This window comes from Polypterus senegalus, chromosome 4 (assembly GCF_016835505.1).
Source record: "Polypterus senegalus isolate Bchr_013 chromosome 4, ASM1683550v1, whole genome shotgun sequence".
Classification (NCBI taxonomy): domain Eukaryota; kingdom Metazoa; phylum Chordata; class Cladistia; order Polypteriformes; family Polypteridae; genus Polypterus; species Polypterus senegalus.
This window is the reverse complement of record NC_053157.1, coordinates 24,891,892-24,910,619: the sequence shown is the minus strand read 5'-3', so window position 1 is coordinate 24,910,619 and position 18,728 is coordinate 24,891,892. Positions and strand designations below refer to the sequence as shown.

Genomic DNA, 18,728 nt, shown 5'->3' with positions numbered 1-18,728 from the left:
TACTTTCCAAATCTGCACATTTTTAGTTGGACAGCATCTGTTGCCCTCAAATGTAAGGGGCTAATTTAAAAGTGATATAAAGCAGTGAAACTTCACCGTTCCATTAAACTTCTTTAAATAATTAAAAGGTAAAATATACTCTGTGTCAAAAGTTGTTGATAATAGAGAGGAGGAAAACTATTGGCATTAGATTTATTTTTCCTCAAAACTCAATCTTTTGTGACAGACATGAATAACACACCTTCAGCAGATATCCAAATAAACTCCTACCTGGAACTTCTAATATAAAGGTTAAAATATCCACAAGAGTATCTAAAAGATCTTGGTGAAATATTTAATTAAAAACATTCAGTTAATCAAAATTAGCTTGTGTATATCTATAAAAGTGCACCTTCCTCTCTGTGTTTAATCTGGGTATAAAACGCAAGAGGAACTTTAGTGTTACAATTGACATGAAAAAAAGGAGTTATAATAAAACAAACTGGTAATTAGTTGCTAGCATTTTTGTTAAATACTGGAGGAAGTGCCAACGAGTACCAATAACCTGTAAATACATCACTAATAAAATCAAACAATAATGATGTGCACTTTTTAGCAAAACACCACAGACACACGTGGTTATACGTATATACAGTACATACAAACACACTTAATTGGCCAACATTTATGCGAATGAATACTTTTATCATAATCTTAAATAATGTATTGATGAGTTTGACCCTAAAGGTCTATGTTAAAAAAAACAGAGATATGTTTAATATAATCTTGCACTGGGAAATTTGATTGCCTTTCTGTTTTTCAACAACTGATGGTGTTGTAAACTTGTTGCTCTATGCTGTTCACTTAAATAATCATGCAAGGGCCAGATTTATAGTAGTACAGTAATCCCTCCTCGATCGCGGGGGTTGCGTTCCAGACCCCCCCGCGATAGGTGAAAATCCGCGAAGTAGAAACCATATGTTTGTATGGTTATTTTTATATATTTTAAGCCCTTATAAACTCTCCCACACTGTTAACGTTATTAGAGCCCTCTAGACATGAAATAACACCCTTTAGTCAAACGTTTAAACTGTGCTCCATTACAAGACAGAGATGACAGTTCTTTCTCACAATTAAAAGAAAGCAAATATATCTTATCTTTAAAGGAGCGCCGTCAGGAGCAGAAAATGTCAGAGAGAGCGCTCGCAAAGAAAAGCAAACAATCAAAAAATCAATACATGCTTTTAGGTATACAGAAGCACCGCGATAAAGCGGCATTTTGTAGAAGTACGTCCGTGTCCTCTGTGCAAGCAGCCCCTCTGCTCACACCCCCTCCGTCAGGCAGAGAGAGTGAGAGAGATAGAGAGAAGCAAACAAGCGCCACGCGGGAAGCATATCTTATAGCATTGAGGAGTTTTAGTTAATATGTAATACATGCTCTGATTGGGTAGCTTTTAAGCCAACCGCCAATAGCATCCCTTGTATGAAATCAACTGGGCAATCAAACTGAGGAAGCATGTAACCTAAATTAAAAGACCCATTGTCAGCAGAAAGCGGCGAACCAGCGAAAAATCCATGATATATATTTAGATATGCATACATTTAAAATCCGCGATAGAGTGAAACCGCGAAAGTCAAAGCGCGATATAGCAAGGGATTACTGTATATAAATTACACTGTTCCACATTTAGAAGCAGAACATACACATACAGGACAGAACTCCAAAATGGATTTAATCTAATTTAATATTTTAGGCTTCATTATTCAACCTATCACAGCAGTACTGGGCACTAAGCAGGAAATCTCTCTATTAGACAGTGTACCTACAGTTAGGTCCATAAATATTTGGACAGAGACAACTTTTTTCTAATTTTGGTTCTGTACATTACCACAATGAATTTTAAATGAAACAACTCAGATGCAGTTGAAGTGCAGACTTTCAGCTTTGATTCAGCGGGTTGAACAAAAAGACTGCATAAAAATGTGAGGCAACTAAAGCATTTTTTAACACAATCCCTTTATTTCAGGGGTTCAAACGTAATTGGACAAATTAAAATAACTGGAAATAAAATATTCATTTTTAATACTTGGTTGAAAACTCTTTGCTGGCAATGACAGCCTGAAGTCTTGAACTCATGGACATCACCAGATGCTGGGTTTCCTCCTTTTTATATGCTCTGCCAGGCCTTTACTGCAGCAGCTTTCACCTACCGTTGTTTGTGGGCCTTTCTCCATGTAGTTTATAGTGAAACGCATGCTCATTTGGGTTAAGAGCAGGGGCCTCGTGTATGAACGGTGCGTACGCACCGAAATGTTGCGCAAGAACTTTTCCATGTTCAAATCGCGATGTATAAAACCTACACTTTGCGTAAAGCCACGCACTTTTCTAGGGTGCCTCATACCTTATCGTACGCAAGTTCTCTGCTCGGTTTTGCAGACTGGCGGCACCCAGTGTCAAATCACTGCCACTGTTCCTGTCTGGTTACTCTATTTTCCTGACGCGGCTTTATAAATACACTGAAACTAACCGCAAATTGTTTATTAGTGTAATGCATCCGATTGTAAGTAACTTGTTACAATATAATGGTCCAGGGAATAGCCATAGTATTCCAAATACCATAACTGCTTTAGCATTGTTACTCTCACTGCACTTTCTTCTTTCAGCTGCACCCGTTAGGAGTTGCCACAGCGGATCATCTTTTTCCATATTACTCTCACTGCACCACTGGGAGTATTTATATCACTGTATCTGAGTGGGGAATCAAAGCAGCAGCTAATCGGAAAGAGAATGATCGGTATACAGTATCAAGCACACGCTGTCTCAGCCCTGGCAAAATGTTTCAAAGCCTTTCCTGTACGGACCTCGCGGTTCAGAAACAGTTTCATCCCAAGAACTATAAACACACTCAATCAATTGCTCCTTGTAGAACCGTTTGTACTTATAAGTACAATCATCCCACTGTAAACTTGCACTACAGTTATAATATTATACAACCTGAGCCAGTTCATAAAGCGCACATTTACATGATGACAATATCATTTTTAAAATGAAATGCAGCAAAATATGTTTATTATATTATACAGATAAAACTTTAACTTCATTTAAATAATCTCTGTCTTCACTGGGACTGGTGTGAAGAATAGAATAATTAAATTTGTACTACGAAGATATTTCAATGTTCCCTAAAACGTTTTGAAGAATCTGCGCTCTAAGCTTACAGATGACTGAACGTCTATTACAGAGCTGATCGTGTGGCGATTGGTTACTTGGAGAAAGCAAGGCAAGGACTGCAGGGGCAGCCACGCCAATATATATCGAATATAAAACAGAAAGAGAAAATAACGACACAGCTAAAAACAAAGGAGCAAATTTCGACAAAAGTTAAACGCTTGTGTCTTGAGGACGAGGCGGCTATGCAGTGTCCACAACGGACGTAGTCATCCACCGTACATAAGATACCATATTGACATTGGCAGGCGAAGGGGCCACCGATTTTTTCTCTGCCCAAGGCCGCCACAAGCCTAGAGCCGCCCATGAGTACTGCTGCAATAAATAATTTCATTGAAGGTCGCGCACAATCACTGTGCCGTGAAACCCATGTTTAATAACGTGCTTTAACTCCTATAATCATGAAAATGATATCACGTATACATCTCAGTATTTTAGTTATTCAGAGAGTTGTAATATCACGAATGTAATAGAGCCGGTTTAAGAAGCAAGTAGTGATTCACACACATAGAGCACACAGAAAATCACATACAAAACAAAGTATTTAACGTGCTACTTTTATTACGATGGGATTTGGGAAACTGGTTAATTAAACGATTTTAAGATGATGTTTATGATGTTCTACTTTAATGACAAAATAAACTACATGATTAAAGTGGAAATTTCAAAATTGAAGTTGACATTTTGTTTTTTTCCTCTGTATCCTAATAAGCTTTCATATGACACTCAGACAGTGGGCTACGATTCGCCTTTTCACAGCAACTTTGATATCTGACAACTCCTTTTTTTATTTCCGGCACTGTGCGACTTTGTGAACGTGAGCTTTCAAGTTTCTCCAACACGCTATGTCAACTTCCTTTTGTTGATTATACCACAGTTTAAATAAACAAATAGTATGTTTTTTCTTGGCCTCCACTTGGTATTTTCTGAAATTCTTATATGTTCCCCCGTGCTTTTCCCACTGTCTTTTCACAGAAGGCTGAGCTTAAGGGAGATTTATATTGATTTGCATATTCAAAGAGGCACAATTCTGGGAAGAGTTGAGGCTGGACAGAAGGCACATGCACAAGCATTACTTTTCACACTGACCGGGATTTATGGAGCGGAAGAACGCGGACGTTGGAGTACGCACAGATTCCTGCATCTAGATTTTTCTGTGCGTAAGCACATTTCGGCTTTTGTGCTTACATCACAATTTAGTGCGCATTCTACGTACGCCGTTATACATGAGGCCCCAGGTGACTGACTTGGCCATTCAATAATTTTCCACTTCTTTGCTTTAATAAACTCCTGGGTTGCTTTGGCTTTATATTTTGGGTCATTGTCCATCTGTATCATGAAACGCCACCCAATCAATTTGACTGCATTTAGCTGGATTTGAGCAGACAGTATGTCTCTGAACACCTCAGAATTCATTCGGCTGCTTCTGTCCTGTGTCACATCATCAATAAACACTAGTGTCCCAGTGCCACTAACAGCTATGCACGCCCAAGCCATCACACTGCCTCCACCGTGTTTTACAGATGATGTGGTATGCTTTGGATAATAAGCTGTTCCACGCCTTCACCGTACTTTTTTCTTGCCATCATTCTGGTAGAGGTTGATCTTGGTTTCATCTGTCCAAAGAATGTTTTTCCAGAACTATGCTGGCTTTTTTAGATGTTCTTTAGCAAAGTCCAATCTAGCCTTTCTATTCTTGAGGCTTATGAGTGGCTTGCACCTTGTAGTGCACCCTCTGTATTTACTTTCATGCAGTCTTCTCTTTATGTTAGACTTGGATATTGATACGCCTACCCCCTGGAGAGTGTTGTTCACTTGGTTGGCTGTTGTGAAGGGGTTACTCTTCACCATGGAAATGATTCTGCGATCATCCACCACTGTTGTCTTCCGTGGACGTCCAGGTCTTTTCGCGTTGCCGAGTTCACCAGTGCTTGCTTTCCTTCTCAGGATGTACCAAACTGTAGATTTTGCCACTTGTAATATTGTAGCAAGTTCTTGGATGTTTTTTTTCTATTTTCGCAGCTTAAGGATGGCTTCTTTCACCTGCATGGAGAGCTCCTTTGACCGCATGTTGTCCGTTCACAGCAAAATCTTGCACATGCAAGCACCACACCTCAAATCAACTCCAGGCCTTTTATCTGTTTAAATGATAATGACATAATGACGGACTTGCCCTCACCTGTCCATGAAATAGCCTTTGAGTCAATTGTCCAATTACTTTTGAGTCCCTGAAATGAAGGGATTGTTAAAAAAATGCTTTAGTTGCCTCACATTTTTAAGTAATCATTTTGTTCACCCCACTGAATTAAAGCTGAAAGTCTGCACTTCAACTGCATCTGAGTTGTTTCATTTAAAATTCATTGTGGTAATGTACAGAACCAAAATTAGAAAAAAGATGTCTCTGTCCAAATATTTATGGACCTAACTGTATCACCACAAACCTCAAACATGCACACACTCACACAGAGCCAAGACGAAGGAAGGAAAACTGGAGTATCTAGAGGAAATCTCATGTAGACAATGACCAGGTGTGCGATTCAAATCCCAAACCACATTGTTATCATGCCGGTTTAAAAAGAAAAAAGGACTAAATTTGTTAATTCTAAGAATCTGTTAGCTGATATGTGTGATACTAACTGCTAAACCACAACACACAATTTTCTTCATCTTTACATGTATGATAATTTACAGAATGGGCTACAATATGTTTGCCAGGACTAGTAAGTTCGTTATTCTACTTGTCCTTCAGTCTTGCAAAAAATTGTTTTCAATTCATGCACTGAACAATGCAATATTGTCTGTTTAAATCAGGTGAACTCAAACAACAAGCACCCAGCTAGCCATATTTGTAAAAATATACAATATAAAAAAAAAGGCAATATGTTTTATGAAATCTGTAACTCTCAGTACTAAGTTTTCAAAACAAACAATCTGTAACATACAAAATCAATTTCAGGAAATCCTTGATGTTACAACTTTTTCCAAAATGCAATTTACCTACAATTACTCTTTCAAAAAGGATATACTCATATTTAATGTGGCTGTGTGTGTTTGTGTAGTGAACAGTATGTTAATTATAACCATCAAGTCAAGTTTCTAACCTGAGTCAAGTGATAATTTTATAGCCATAATGTTTGTACTTTTTATTCCACAACAATCTCTTCCATTGTAATCCCACTAACCTTCTAAGGAGACTTTGAAACCATCAAAATTTAGTTAACAGACAGAACCTGGAAGTTTGCTTTAAGTATCATCCAACATCAGCTATTAATGTTGAAACTCTGGGATTTAAATGTAAAATTAAAATGAGAAAAAGCATGAAACACCTCATTAGAACTAAAATAACCACAAATCAAAGCACATATCCTTGTTAGCCGTAGCTATTCACCAACAAATATACTCAATAACATGTTTATCCCCCACCACCCCCCATGGCTTCTCTTTCTAAATTTACCTACTTTAATGGGGAGGAGTGGCACTGCTTGACAATAAAGAGACTTCGACCTTTGTTATGTACTAAAAATGGGACACAATTACTGCAGCTGCAGAAAATTTAAAGTGTAATGTTAACATATTTTCTCTAAATGCATAGAAGTCTATAATTTTCAAACTATGTAACAGTAACAAGAACTAAAACTACCATACAATAATTATGAAATCAGTAAGTAAAAGGAAAGATCAGATAAGTTCATGTTTAGCTATTAATATGTTGTAATTATAACTTACTGGCAAACAATATGCCATCAAGAATGTTTGTTCAAAATTGATGCACTGCATCCTAGTTAGTTTAAGGGCAGGAATGGTTCTTACATACATACTTACTCCATGGCTCTACAATCCATGGTGGGCCTTGGCCTCTTGCAGGACACATGGCCATTCTTCTTTATCACTGGCCTTTCTTGTCCAACCACAAATGCCTAGACATTTAAGATCTTCCTAAATATCTTCTATATATAATTTCCTTTGTCTGCCAATGCTGTTTCTGCTTTCAATTTTACCTTTATATATTCTCTTAAGACTTCTCTATTTTTCTGTTCTCTTTACATACCCAATACATCTTAGTTTGATGATCTAAATATATGCTACGAAGTTTGGTTGTGCATAAAGACTTGCTAATTCTTTAGTCTTTCTTCTTCTCATTTTTATATACTCCTCCAAAGATTTTCCTCAACATCTTTAATTCCCATACTTGTAACATTTTCTCATACACCTATGTTATGCACCACATTTATAACCTTTGATACAACCTGTCTAAAGAAAGCTTTATAAAGGTTTACTTTGAAAGTTCTGGAGTACACTTGATTTTACTATTAAATGCACTGCAATTATTTTGCTGCTTTTATTGTAGCTTTAATTTTGCTGGTTAACCAACTTTTCACTCTAATAATAGACCCAAGGTACTTAAAATGTGTTAATGTTCTGTAATTCTTAACTTTCTATTGTAATATTTCTTATATTTTCTGCTCTTCCTTAATTTCCAACTGATCATATATTTAGTTTTCTCCTGGCTAATTTTCAGCCCTCTCTTTTTTGACTCTACCTCAAATACAAAATAAGCCTTCTCTTAAGAATTCTTAGAAATGATCCATAGTTCTTTCATAAAGTTAAACATAACTTTTTTATTCAGTTCTTAACCTTCAGTACCGATAGCCAGAGACAGCACTGTTTGTTCACCCTATTCAATGGCATCAAAACAATAAATGCTGGGATTTTGTAAGTTCTCTGCTCATTTCCAAATTTTAATTTGACAGAAAGTTCAGTTTCAAAATAGAACTGTGAACATAAAAGTAAAATAAATAATTTATTTATTTAATGTTACTCTATGCACACCCAAGTGCATGGTGGATGGAAAGAAATTCTAATGTACACCTGATGCAGTGATGATAAAATGAAAAAGATTCAAAGTACTTTACATTTTTCAAACACACAATGAATAATTTTTAATGTTGAACTTGAGCTGAGAAAATCTAAATTTATATTCCACAATAACATTTTTCCTACCTCATGTGTGCAGCCTTCCACTGTCTCAACTTGTTGCACTTTCACTCTTGGCATAAGCTCTGTCAGACTAAGTAACAAAATAAAATAAAAAATTGCTTTAAATATTACACAGGCAAGCCATATTTATTTAAGAAACTTAATTAAAAAAAAATAATCTCTATATATTCTATGTAGATTATTGGACACATGTATTATATTCTGTACATACATTACAAGGAAGAACTTCCATCAACAAAATGACAGTAGTCTGTTTTGTACATATCTATGGATGGTAATCATGAATAACTGCCTGAAAAATTCAGATAAATATGGATTCCAAAACCAAAACTATATACTCACAATTAAACATATTGCAACATATTTCAATCACTTTGTACCTTATTGTGTGAGCTTCCACTGGGAATAAACAGTAATGAGCAAGATATGCAAAAATGTGTGTTGTATCAATCTATACTTTTCAAGGAAAAACAAAAATGAAATTTGCTATAAGTTTGCTATTTTTTCTCATGAATTAAGCTGAAAGCATTTATGGGTGGAATGACACAGCAGATTACTCTGGGAGAAAAACAAAAAAGAGAGAAAAAAAAAAACAGGACTCAGGGAGTAGTTGGAAACATGGTTATCTTTCAAAGTAATACATTTTATCATTATTTTGAGTCTTCACAAATGTATTTTAATACAAAAAAGAAAACAATTCTGATTTTGTGAAGCATTACAAAATTGTGCAAATTATTAATCAACTCAATTAATTCACTCCTTCTTCAGTAAAGAAAGCCATGAATCCATGGTGGAGGTCATTACACAATGATGTTAGTGTATGGAGTAAGATCGCTATTAAAAATAACTAGCAATAATTTAAGTCGAAATTACGTTTCACACGTCAATTACGCTTCTGAAAATTACGTTTTCTCCTAAAAATATGCTTGTGCTTCTGAAAGTCACGCTAGCTTCTGAAAATTATGAGTACAATTCTCAAGCGTAAACAAAGTGTCAAATATAGGCCATTGGACGCACAAGACATTTGCTATAAAGGAAGAAACAGTTGATTTTTGTTACTACACATGTGCCACAAAGGTAGAATGGTGGAGTTATTTTTGACAGCAATCATACTTCAATACTCAGCCCCCATACAGTGGCTCCAAAGGGCAAAATGCAAAAAAACAAAATAAAACCGACAAAATGAAATTAAACAATAACAACATGTAATTAACAATAGCATGAAATTAATGGTAGCGACTTTTAAACTTTACATTAAGTCTTAGGCGAGTGTCCATATGTTTGTTATATGTGTATAGGAGAGCATGTTGTGGAATGTTCCCAACCTTAGGATTTTGGCACTCTTGGTTATAGATTTGGGGTTGGAGGCACAGAATTATGACCCCAGCCACCCTTGGAGTATATGAATATATAGAAAAACTACAATACAGACAAAAGATCAGGAGCTTTGCAAAATATAAAACTTCTGAAGCAAACCCCCTTGTGACAGAAATGCTTTTAAGTGAGTTTTTTTTTTTTTTTAATGGTCACGATTTTGCAATGGAAGTACTGAGTTAGAGTAACGATTAAGTGTGGAGAATGTTAAGCCCTTATAATGGAGGGATATTTAGAAAAAAAAACAAACCAAACAACTGTAAATTACGTCAATAAATGGAAGATAAATTTAAATATGGGAGTGTTCAAGTCTTCTCCATGTCAGCGGGGATCCCAATCTATGAATAAAGAATGGTACCAAATCATCCAAGAACAGTTTGGTGACAAACAATGCCTTTTCCAACATGTTGGAGCACCATGCTACAAGGCAAAAGTGATAACTAAGTGGCTCAGGGAACAAAACATCAGAATTTTGTGTCCATGACGAGGAAACTCCCCAAACCTTAATCCCATTGAGAACTTGTGGCTGATCCTAAATGGGTGGGTGAACAAACAAAAACCCACAAATTCTAACAAATTCCAAGCATTGATTATGCAAGAAAGGTCTACCATCAATCAGTATTTGGACCAGAAGTTGACTAACAACCTGCCTGGGCGAATTGCAGAGGTCTTGAAAAAGAAGGGCGAACACTGCAAATATTGACTCTTTGCATAAACTTAATGTAATCGTCAATAAAAGCCCTTGAAACTTCCGAAATGCTTATAATTACACTTCAGTATACCATAGAAACATCTCACAAAAAGATCTAAAAACACAAACAGCACCTTGTGTCATTCTCAAAATTTCTGGCTACAACTGTACTGTACAATGTGCCAACTCTGCCAGTCAGTATAACTCATATAACCATGTTGGGACAAGAAACACTGAAATTTTAAAAGGGCATCCATCCTGTCACAAAGTTATTAAAATTAGGGTTGTCTAGTGACATTTAAACCTTTACAATGGCAATTGAGCATCACAGTGAAACCTATTTGTTGGATATGGCAAGTTTGCCAGCCAATTTGACCAACGAACTCACTTTGGGCCAGGCAAATCTCAATTGCAACATAAAAATGAAAGCTTGTCACAAAGATATGAAAAAAAGGATGGCAAAATGCTGCACAACTCTCTATGGCTCCTGTTAAACATCAAAATTATAATTTTAGTCATTAAAAATGGGAATGTGACAAATTTGAAAATCAATTTCAGCCACATACTCACATTAGTCTGTGCAAAACTGAACTGCAACTTAATAAAGACATCTGCATTTTCTCAAAACTGTAGCCTAATGCCTTGTAACCCTCTGCAATACCCAATAAACATCTAATTGTATTCATTAGATATGGGAATGTACCAACTTTGCCTGTCAATTTGACCTATGTAACCAACTCATATATAACAAAGACATCTGTCTTGTCGTAGAACTGTGAAAATGAGGGCAGCCCAATATCACTTAATACTTACTGTGCCCATTAAACATCAGAATACACCTTACTCATTAGATATGACAGTGTGCCAAGTTTGTCATTGAGCTGGGCAAAACTGAACTACCATTTAACAAAGGCATATGTTTTCTCACAAAACTTTGAAAATTAAGTTGGTCCAATTTGATGCAACTCCTTTGTATCCGATCAGGTATAAAATGCAGAAAACTGATTTTTTTCAAATAAAGAGCCCGTTTTAGCAAAGCACGTCAATATCTTTTTATGCTGCCGAATATTCTGACTGGTTCTTAAAATTGAATAAGTAACTGCTTGGCAGAAGTTGTGTAAATAAGAAACTGGCTAGAAGCGAATAACTTCAGGGCTCACATGAAATGGTCATTTTCTCCCCATATCACCGTGGGCTTTATGCCAGACCTCCCAAAGACTCATTGAGGGTCCAATGGCGCACCCCTGTGATGGATTAGTGCCACAGCCTGGGCTGATTGCCCACAGACGTTCACTAAATGTTTCTAAGAAAAATTCCGGTCCCCCAGATCTCCAGTTAAATCACAAAAACGAAACAACGAGGTGGCAACTGAACCGACAACCAAAGCTTTATCCCATATATATGGAATAGGATCACTGTCAAATAACTCCATCGTTCCATCTTTGTGGCACATGCGTAGTAACAAATGATTTTCTTCTTCAATAGGGAATGCGTCATGCATCCAAGGACATATTTTTGACATTTTATTCACGCTTGAGAACTGTACTCAATTTTCAGAAGCAAACGTAACTTTCAGAAGCGCAAGCGAAACTGACATGTGAAATGTAAATTTTATCTTAAATTATTACGAGTTACTTTTGATAGCGATCTTACTCCATATTAGTGCTGCAGCCACAGCTGTATTCACCCTCAGTTTCAACCCTCATGACTACAAAATGTTAAACAGCAGCTCTACCTTCAGCATTAAATTCATTTTACATGGCTGTAGTCACATCTGACAAAATGTCATCCCCATAACCATCAAACAACATTAAGCTAAGTTTAAACATGTTTCTTACATAACATCCTCAGCAGAAATGGTTTCAAGTTTTGACTTCTTGCCAAATACAACTTCACTTGTCCCATCATTTGTCCCATCATCTTCGATATCTCTCTTTCCTCTAGAAGAAACTCCAGTAACATCAATTTTAGGTTTTCCATGCTGTGATTTCCTTAAACAAATGAGACAAAAAAAGTAAAAAAAAAAAAAAACCAAAAAAAAGAAAAACTACTTTAGTAAATCTCAGACTAGTAAACCCATTACGGTACTGTCATTTCAGCACAAATTAAAGTGATGACAAAAAATGTTAAAAACAAGACAGATTTAACTTAGTAAAGCTAGTAATAAAAGTTAAGAAGGCTGACCATAATCATCCTGGATTAACAGGCCTCAAAAAGAATGTCAAAAATATCTTAAATGGTTTGTTTCTGTCATAGTCAGAAACATCAAAACACCCAACCATTTTAAAATATTATCCTTAATATACAGAAACAATTCCAATTTTACAGCAAATACCATCATATGTAGTACTAAAACCATAGACCTTTTTATTTTATTAGTAACTAACAAAATACCCACGCTTCGCAGCAGAGAAGTAGTGTGTTAAAGAAGTTATGAAAAAAAAAAGGAAACATTTTAAAAATAATGTAACATAATTGCCAACGTAATTGTTTTGTCACTGCTATGAGTGTTGCTGTCATCAAGGATTTAATTATCATTATTTCTTTCAATCAGGTTCGTATTTGGAGGACGTGTTGTGTTCAAGTTACATTTCGTGTTTGTCAACCGCTGTAAAGATAACAGGTTTCATTCATCGAAGTGTTCACCACCCAAATCGCTACTCATGAATCTAAGATGTTTAACAGGCATTCCCGGTATTAACTTGTGGATTTGCCTGCAGCGTGTCTATGAACTTGTGGAATTGCCTGTGAGTATTTAGCGGCAGCGTCTTTATTAAGTTGTGGATTTTTCCTGGAGTATTTAGCGACAGCGTCTCTATGAACTTGTGGATTTGCCTGCGAGTATTTAGCGACAGCGTGTTTCTTAACTTTTGGATTTTTCTGAGAGTATTTGGTGGCAGCGTCACAAAGTTGTTTCCATCTAGCTGCATCAGAAAATGTACCATGACGTCCGACACGCCTCCTTTTTCCTGTTTTCTCACAGCTTGGATTGCTGCTGTCATAATCGGTTTGAGTTTCATGGTTTGCTTCAATTATGTTAGTATTTGCAGGACTTGTGATGAAGTGACATTCGGCATCTGCCAAGCGTTGTAAGCATGCAACTGGCTTCATTGATAACTTCGCATTCAGCTTTTGAGAGTTGAAACATTCATAAACATCAAAGTGTCCACTACACAAATCTTCACCTGTGAATCTAAGATGGTTAAGATGCATTGGTGGTTCTCCAAAGCTGTAAAATATTTGGCCATTTCGGTACACTTTGTAAGCGACAACCGAACAATTCAGCGGCAGTCATCAACTCACATGCAGAAGCATAGATGAAGGGCTTAAGCATTTCACTCTTATAGTGTTCCTGTGTAGTAGAATTATCTCCTGCACCGTCATCAGTCCACACCTTGAACCTGTCCCAGTCATTCAATACATAAGACACAATGTTCCTCCGGATATCAAGAGTGAGCCTGATATGGCCGTGCAATATGTAACACAGAGAATGGAAAAGGAAGGTGGCATCTCCGGGCATGGAAACCACTCAGTAAGTGACAGTTCTTTGATCGATGGTGATCACCTTGATAGACATGTTAATGGGGATACGGTTGGAACGGTAAAAGAAATGGGTACCTAAACAATGTAAAGTAAGTCTAAAATACCTACACAATAACTATAAGCGTAATAAACGAACAATAAAACAGCAGAGAAGCCGTGGATTAAATAAAAAGGATGCAGTTATCAGCACAATAAAACATCGGAGAAGCCGAGGATTAAATAAAAAGGCTGCAGTTATCAGCAAGGAGACATGAATACCGTGGCGAAGCAAGGAAGGGAATGAAGAGACCGAAGTGACAGACGGCCTTATATGGGTAGGCAGCCAATTACGTGGGAGGCGTGGGGATGGAGGACAACTCCGCCTCACACAGCGACCGAGCTGCAGGCTATGGATGTACTGTATATATGAATGTAAGTGGGATTCAGTTATGACCGTTACGGGTGGAATTTCGAAATGAAACCTGCTTAACCTTTGTAAGTAACCTGTAAGGAATGGGCCTGCCAAATTTCAGCCTTCTACCTACACGGGAAGATGGAGAATTAGTGATGAGTGAGTCAGTAAGGGCTTTGCCTTTATTAGTATAGATAATAATAAGCTCAAGTAAATTACTCAGGTTTTCACAGTTAGTCAGTGACAAAAATGTAATGCTTGGACTTACCTTCCACCATAGATAACATGTTAAGATTTATAACATTACATCACAATTTCTACAACTAACTCAAAAGAGAATGATGATTATAATTAGTACTTGATCTCTGGCTACTACCTTTATCCAAGGCGAGTTGCCACATTTGAAGGATGCAATTGGTAACATTTTTTCCCCACATTTTACCTGCGAAGTGACTTGCTCATAGTCACAGTGTCAAATACTGATACGATTATTTTCCAAACCCCTATTAATTCAGACCCGCAGGATTAACACAGCCTATTCTACCAGTCAAGGGCACAAAGCATAAAGATCGATAACAATAAATCGAAGCAAAACTCGCCCTCGCACACTTACTCATGTAAGGCTAATATACAGAGGACCGACAGTCGGCATAACTAAAAACGGCAAACACACTGGCTGTAATCTCAACCTAGAGCTCTTAAAATCTAGACAGCGATGGCAAGTATTGTTTTAGTTCACTATATAATAAATTTGACAAACGAGACATGACCATTCACTCCATCAAGCTCGTTTGTTTAGCTAATAGTAAACTATCCCAATATCCTTATTAATAAGAGAGACAGAAAGGTTGGGCGCATTCTCTGATAGCGCGTTGTCGCACACACCTAGATTGGGACCCGAGTGCAGCGGGTGACATCTCAGCACCACACTGGAACAGTGCGAGTTTGTTAATGGTGACTGGAGTGCCAATCCTGCCACCAACTTTCAGGTTTCCCCAGGTTAATAAGAACATAAAATATCTGACAAACGAGAGGAACTACATAAAATGTGACGGAACGAAAAGTTATGACTTGTGCAGACTCAAACGCACCCCTTTTTCGTTGGCTTTTGAATCTGGATACACCTGCTATTTACTTTATGTCATGTCTAGCTGCATTTTTTATACACACACATTTTGTATTAGGTCTATATTTGTCTCTGCTAATGATTATATGGTTCGTAACTCAGTTTTTCTTTTTTCTTGCCTCCTATCTGTTATACGTACATCACTCTGACAAACACAATGTTATTTTTAAATGTGCTTTGTAAATAAAGTTTGCTTGCTTGTATGGTGATAGCAAAGGAGCAAACACGTGAGTAGCAAGTACAGTCTTCAGAAATCAATTAATTCGATGTCATAAAATACACAAAAGTAAGCGTCTCAATGCGCTTCACTTCATACCCCGTTTTGGCATTGCTGTCTTCTGTTTTCCGTTTCTTCCCACTTGAGCTTTCTTCTTCGAACACACTGAACAGATCATCCCCAAATGCGTCCGCCATGTTTCCACGCTGCAATCCCACAATGCCGCCTGGGTACAGGAAAGGGCGGGCTTTCCAGTCAATGACTTTCTGACTGCGCTGTTGTTTGAACTCCGGTTTATTTTGTATCTATAATGTCTATCTGACTGTTATAAAAAAATCGTCACTCAGAACTTTAAAGACTAATTTGTTTGCATTTTCATTTGGCTACTCCCGTTTATATTACTAGTTTTAGCGTCACTTCCCGTAGGGTGACATTTGACCTGTCTAGCAGGGTCATTGATTGGAACTTGTGAGTTGTAAATTGGAAGAGAGGATTTTTTTTTGGTTTTCCATAAACATGTAGAAATTAAACAAACACTTTTTGCGATTTTGTTTAGCACGGTTATAATTTTGAGATCTGTGTTCCAAGGACCATCTAAGTTAACTGAACACGATAAGCACACGGTTTAGCGTGGTGTATGCCTTCTTGAATTAATAAAGGTAATACACCCCGTGCGGCTGTGACAACTACTGTGTTTAACATGGGGGGGAAAAAGAAGAAAAGCGAAACTCCGCCGACTGCAACTGCAGCATCAGCCACTGAAGCTCCCACGACGACCCCAGCTAAGAAACGGCAACCGGTCGGAAAATCTGCTCCAAAGGAAGGCAAAGCTAAAGGTGCCAAGTTTTGAATTAATAAATGTAATTTAACATAACGATACTGTGTGTATGTAGTCTAATAGATGCGGTGGTATTTACTTTTGATCTGTTCGTTTGTAGTAGACTGCTATCCAAAGAGACTTACAAATCAAAAGTCTGTAATCACAGATGTGAAGGCAGCTAAGCGTCATAGCCGGCGCCGACCCAAAGGATTCCTGCATTTTTACATCGCTCTTTTGGGTAGCTCGTTTTCCAGTAGTAGAAGGACAGCTCGCTATTGTTGCACTAGTTGGAATACATGCGACAGACTGTAAAGCCTAGCAGGGATGTCCAACTCTGGTCCTGCTGGGCCGCAGTGGTTGCAGATTTTCATTCTAACCATCTTCTTAATTAGTGAGCCGTTTTTGCTGCTGATAAAGTTTTTTGTCATAGTTTTAATTAACGTGACTCACATCCCTACTTCAAACGTAACAGTTTACAGATTTATACTGATTAATGTTTTTGTCATTTAGAAATAAGTGGGCTAGCCATGCCCCTTTTTATCTAATGAGGTACAACTGTCAAATGACAGAGCAAACCCAAAGTGCAATCATAATGTAGGCAGTAGAATCAGTACCATAAAAAATGATTATTAAAACACTCTTAAAATGGTACAATCAATACTTATCAATATTTTATTAGATTGATTGATAGATAGATACTTTATTAATCCCAAGGGGAAATTCACATAATCCAGCAGCAGTATACTGATACAAAGAAACAATATTAAATTAAATAGTAATAAAAATGAAAAAAATAAAATTAAATTAGCATTTACTCCCCTGGGTGGAATTGAAGAGTCGCATAGTGTGGGGGAGGAACGATTTCCTCAGTCTGTCAGTGGAGCAAGACAGTGACAAAAGTCTGTCACTGAAGCTACTCCTCTGCCTGGAGATGACACGGTTCAATAGATGCAGTGGATTATTCATGATTGACAGGAGTTTGTTTAATGCCCGTCGCTCTGCCACAGGTGTTAAACTGTCCAACTTTACTCCTACAATACAGCCGTACATCCAAGTACATTCTTCACAGCTTGAGGTTCCTTTCCTTTATTGGGTATGACATGCCACAGGTCAAAGGCTGTAGGATTATTTACCTATGAATAGATCAATTTTTGAATCTATAAATGATAACTGTACCTCTTCAAGGTTTGTCCACTTTTCAGTATCCTCCTGCTGTGGAATATTTTCTTTGGTTACTGGAATAGAGACCTGCATATAGACTGTCAGTTAATACCATTTATACTTCAGAGTTGCAAATCTGATAAAAGTGAACATTTAGTTGCCATTCTTGAGTCAGTATTACAATAAAAATGAACATTTCTGTTTATAAGCAAGTATAATATGACATGGTGGATACCTTAGTATAGTTTGGTTTCAGGTACCAACTTCATATTTTTTTACATTTATTAATTAAATTGAGTGCTTTTCAGTGATATGTTTCTTTTTATGGAAGACTTTGTCATATATGAGAAATGTACATTTGAAATATATGCATGAAATAATTTTTTCCGTTTTTAATGCCTTATAAATCAGAACATTTGGTATCTTACAGACAGGCACCTAGTTGCTAAAGTAGAGCTATAAAATGATTAATACCTATCAAAAATAGAAAGATATGATGTTGTTTAGTGTGGAGATATAGCGGGCCAAAATTGCACTAAAGCATGAAATTGATTTTTGTACAATTTCAGCATAAAGGCATAATTTGGTAATTTTGCAACTGTGGACCACATCTAATACTAAACAAGAATCACTGAAACTTTCACGCATCTAGCATTAACAATTCAAAAGTCATGATTTGTGGAACATTGTCATTTGTTTTAGCAGCACTCATCTTTTAGTAAAAGTAAGGACACGTCCCCCTTTTAAAGCCTCAATGTCTTAGAGACTAATGAACATATATGCCTAATACTTTGCACTCTCATAACTGGGTATAATAACAATGTTTTCAGCAAGTATGAATAAAATTGGCACTGCTTACAAATAGTTTGATATTTTGGGAAATGTACGTTATGGATTTTAGTTTCTTACAGTAGATTATTAGAAACTTGGAAAAAAATTAACAGGCGTACCATGTCCAAACACAGCAATGTCCAAAATATATGTGAAAAAAGTTTATCACATTTAGTAGTTAAATAATTAACTTGCCTATGGCGGGATAGGCATTTATTTGGCCCAGGTCTCCAGGACTGTGAGGCCCCATCCACACTAATGTGTATTAGTTAAAAAAAGCGCATATATTTGTTTACATTTTGGCCTTTCATCCATACTACTCTGTTGTTTTTCCAATACTGAAAATAAACACTTTTAAAAATGTTCTC

The 18,728-nt window shown here is 36.8% G+C and overlaps 2 protein-coding genes across 2 annotated transcripts in view; one reads left to right on the top strand and one right to left on the bottom strand.

Moving 5' to 3' along the window:
• The window catches only part of mtrex (Mtr4 exosome RNA helicase), a 105,150-nt gene extending 89,340 nt beyond the window's left edge, over nucleotides 1-15,810 (bottom strand). Inside the window, exons 1-3 of the mRNA XM_039750352.1 lie at nucleotides 15,648-15,810; nucleotides 12,110-12,262; nucleotides 8,210-8,276 (exon numbers count right to left, since the gene is read on the bottom strand). Coding sequence (XP_039606286.1) covers nucleotides 8,210-8,276; nucleotides 12,110-12,262; nucleotides 15,648-15,745 — 318 coding nt within the window. The 5' untranslated portion in view covers nucleotides 15,746-15,810. The remainder of the gene's footprint in view (nucleotides 1-8,209; nucleotides 8,277-12,109; nucleotides 12,263-15,647) is intronic.
• Nucleotides 15,811-15,893: 83 nt separating this feature from the next.
• Nucleotides 15,894-18,728, top strand: part of dhx29 (DEAH (Asp-Glu-Ala-His) box polypeptide 29) — a 55,708-nt gene continuing 52,873 nt past the window's right edge. Inside the window, exon 1 of the mRNA XM_039750351.1 lies at nucleotides 15,894-16,384. Within this exon, the coding sequence (XP_039606285.1) occupies nucleotides 16,249-16,384 (136 nt within the window). The 5' untranslated portion in view covers nucleotides 15,894-16,248. The remainder of the gene's footprint in view (nucleotides 16,385-18,728) is intronic.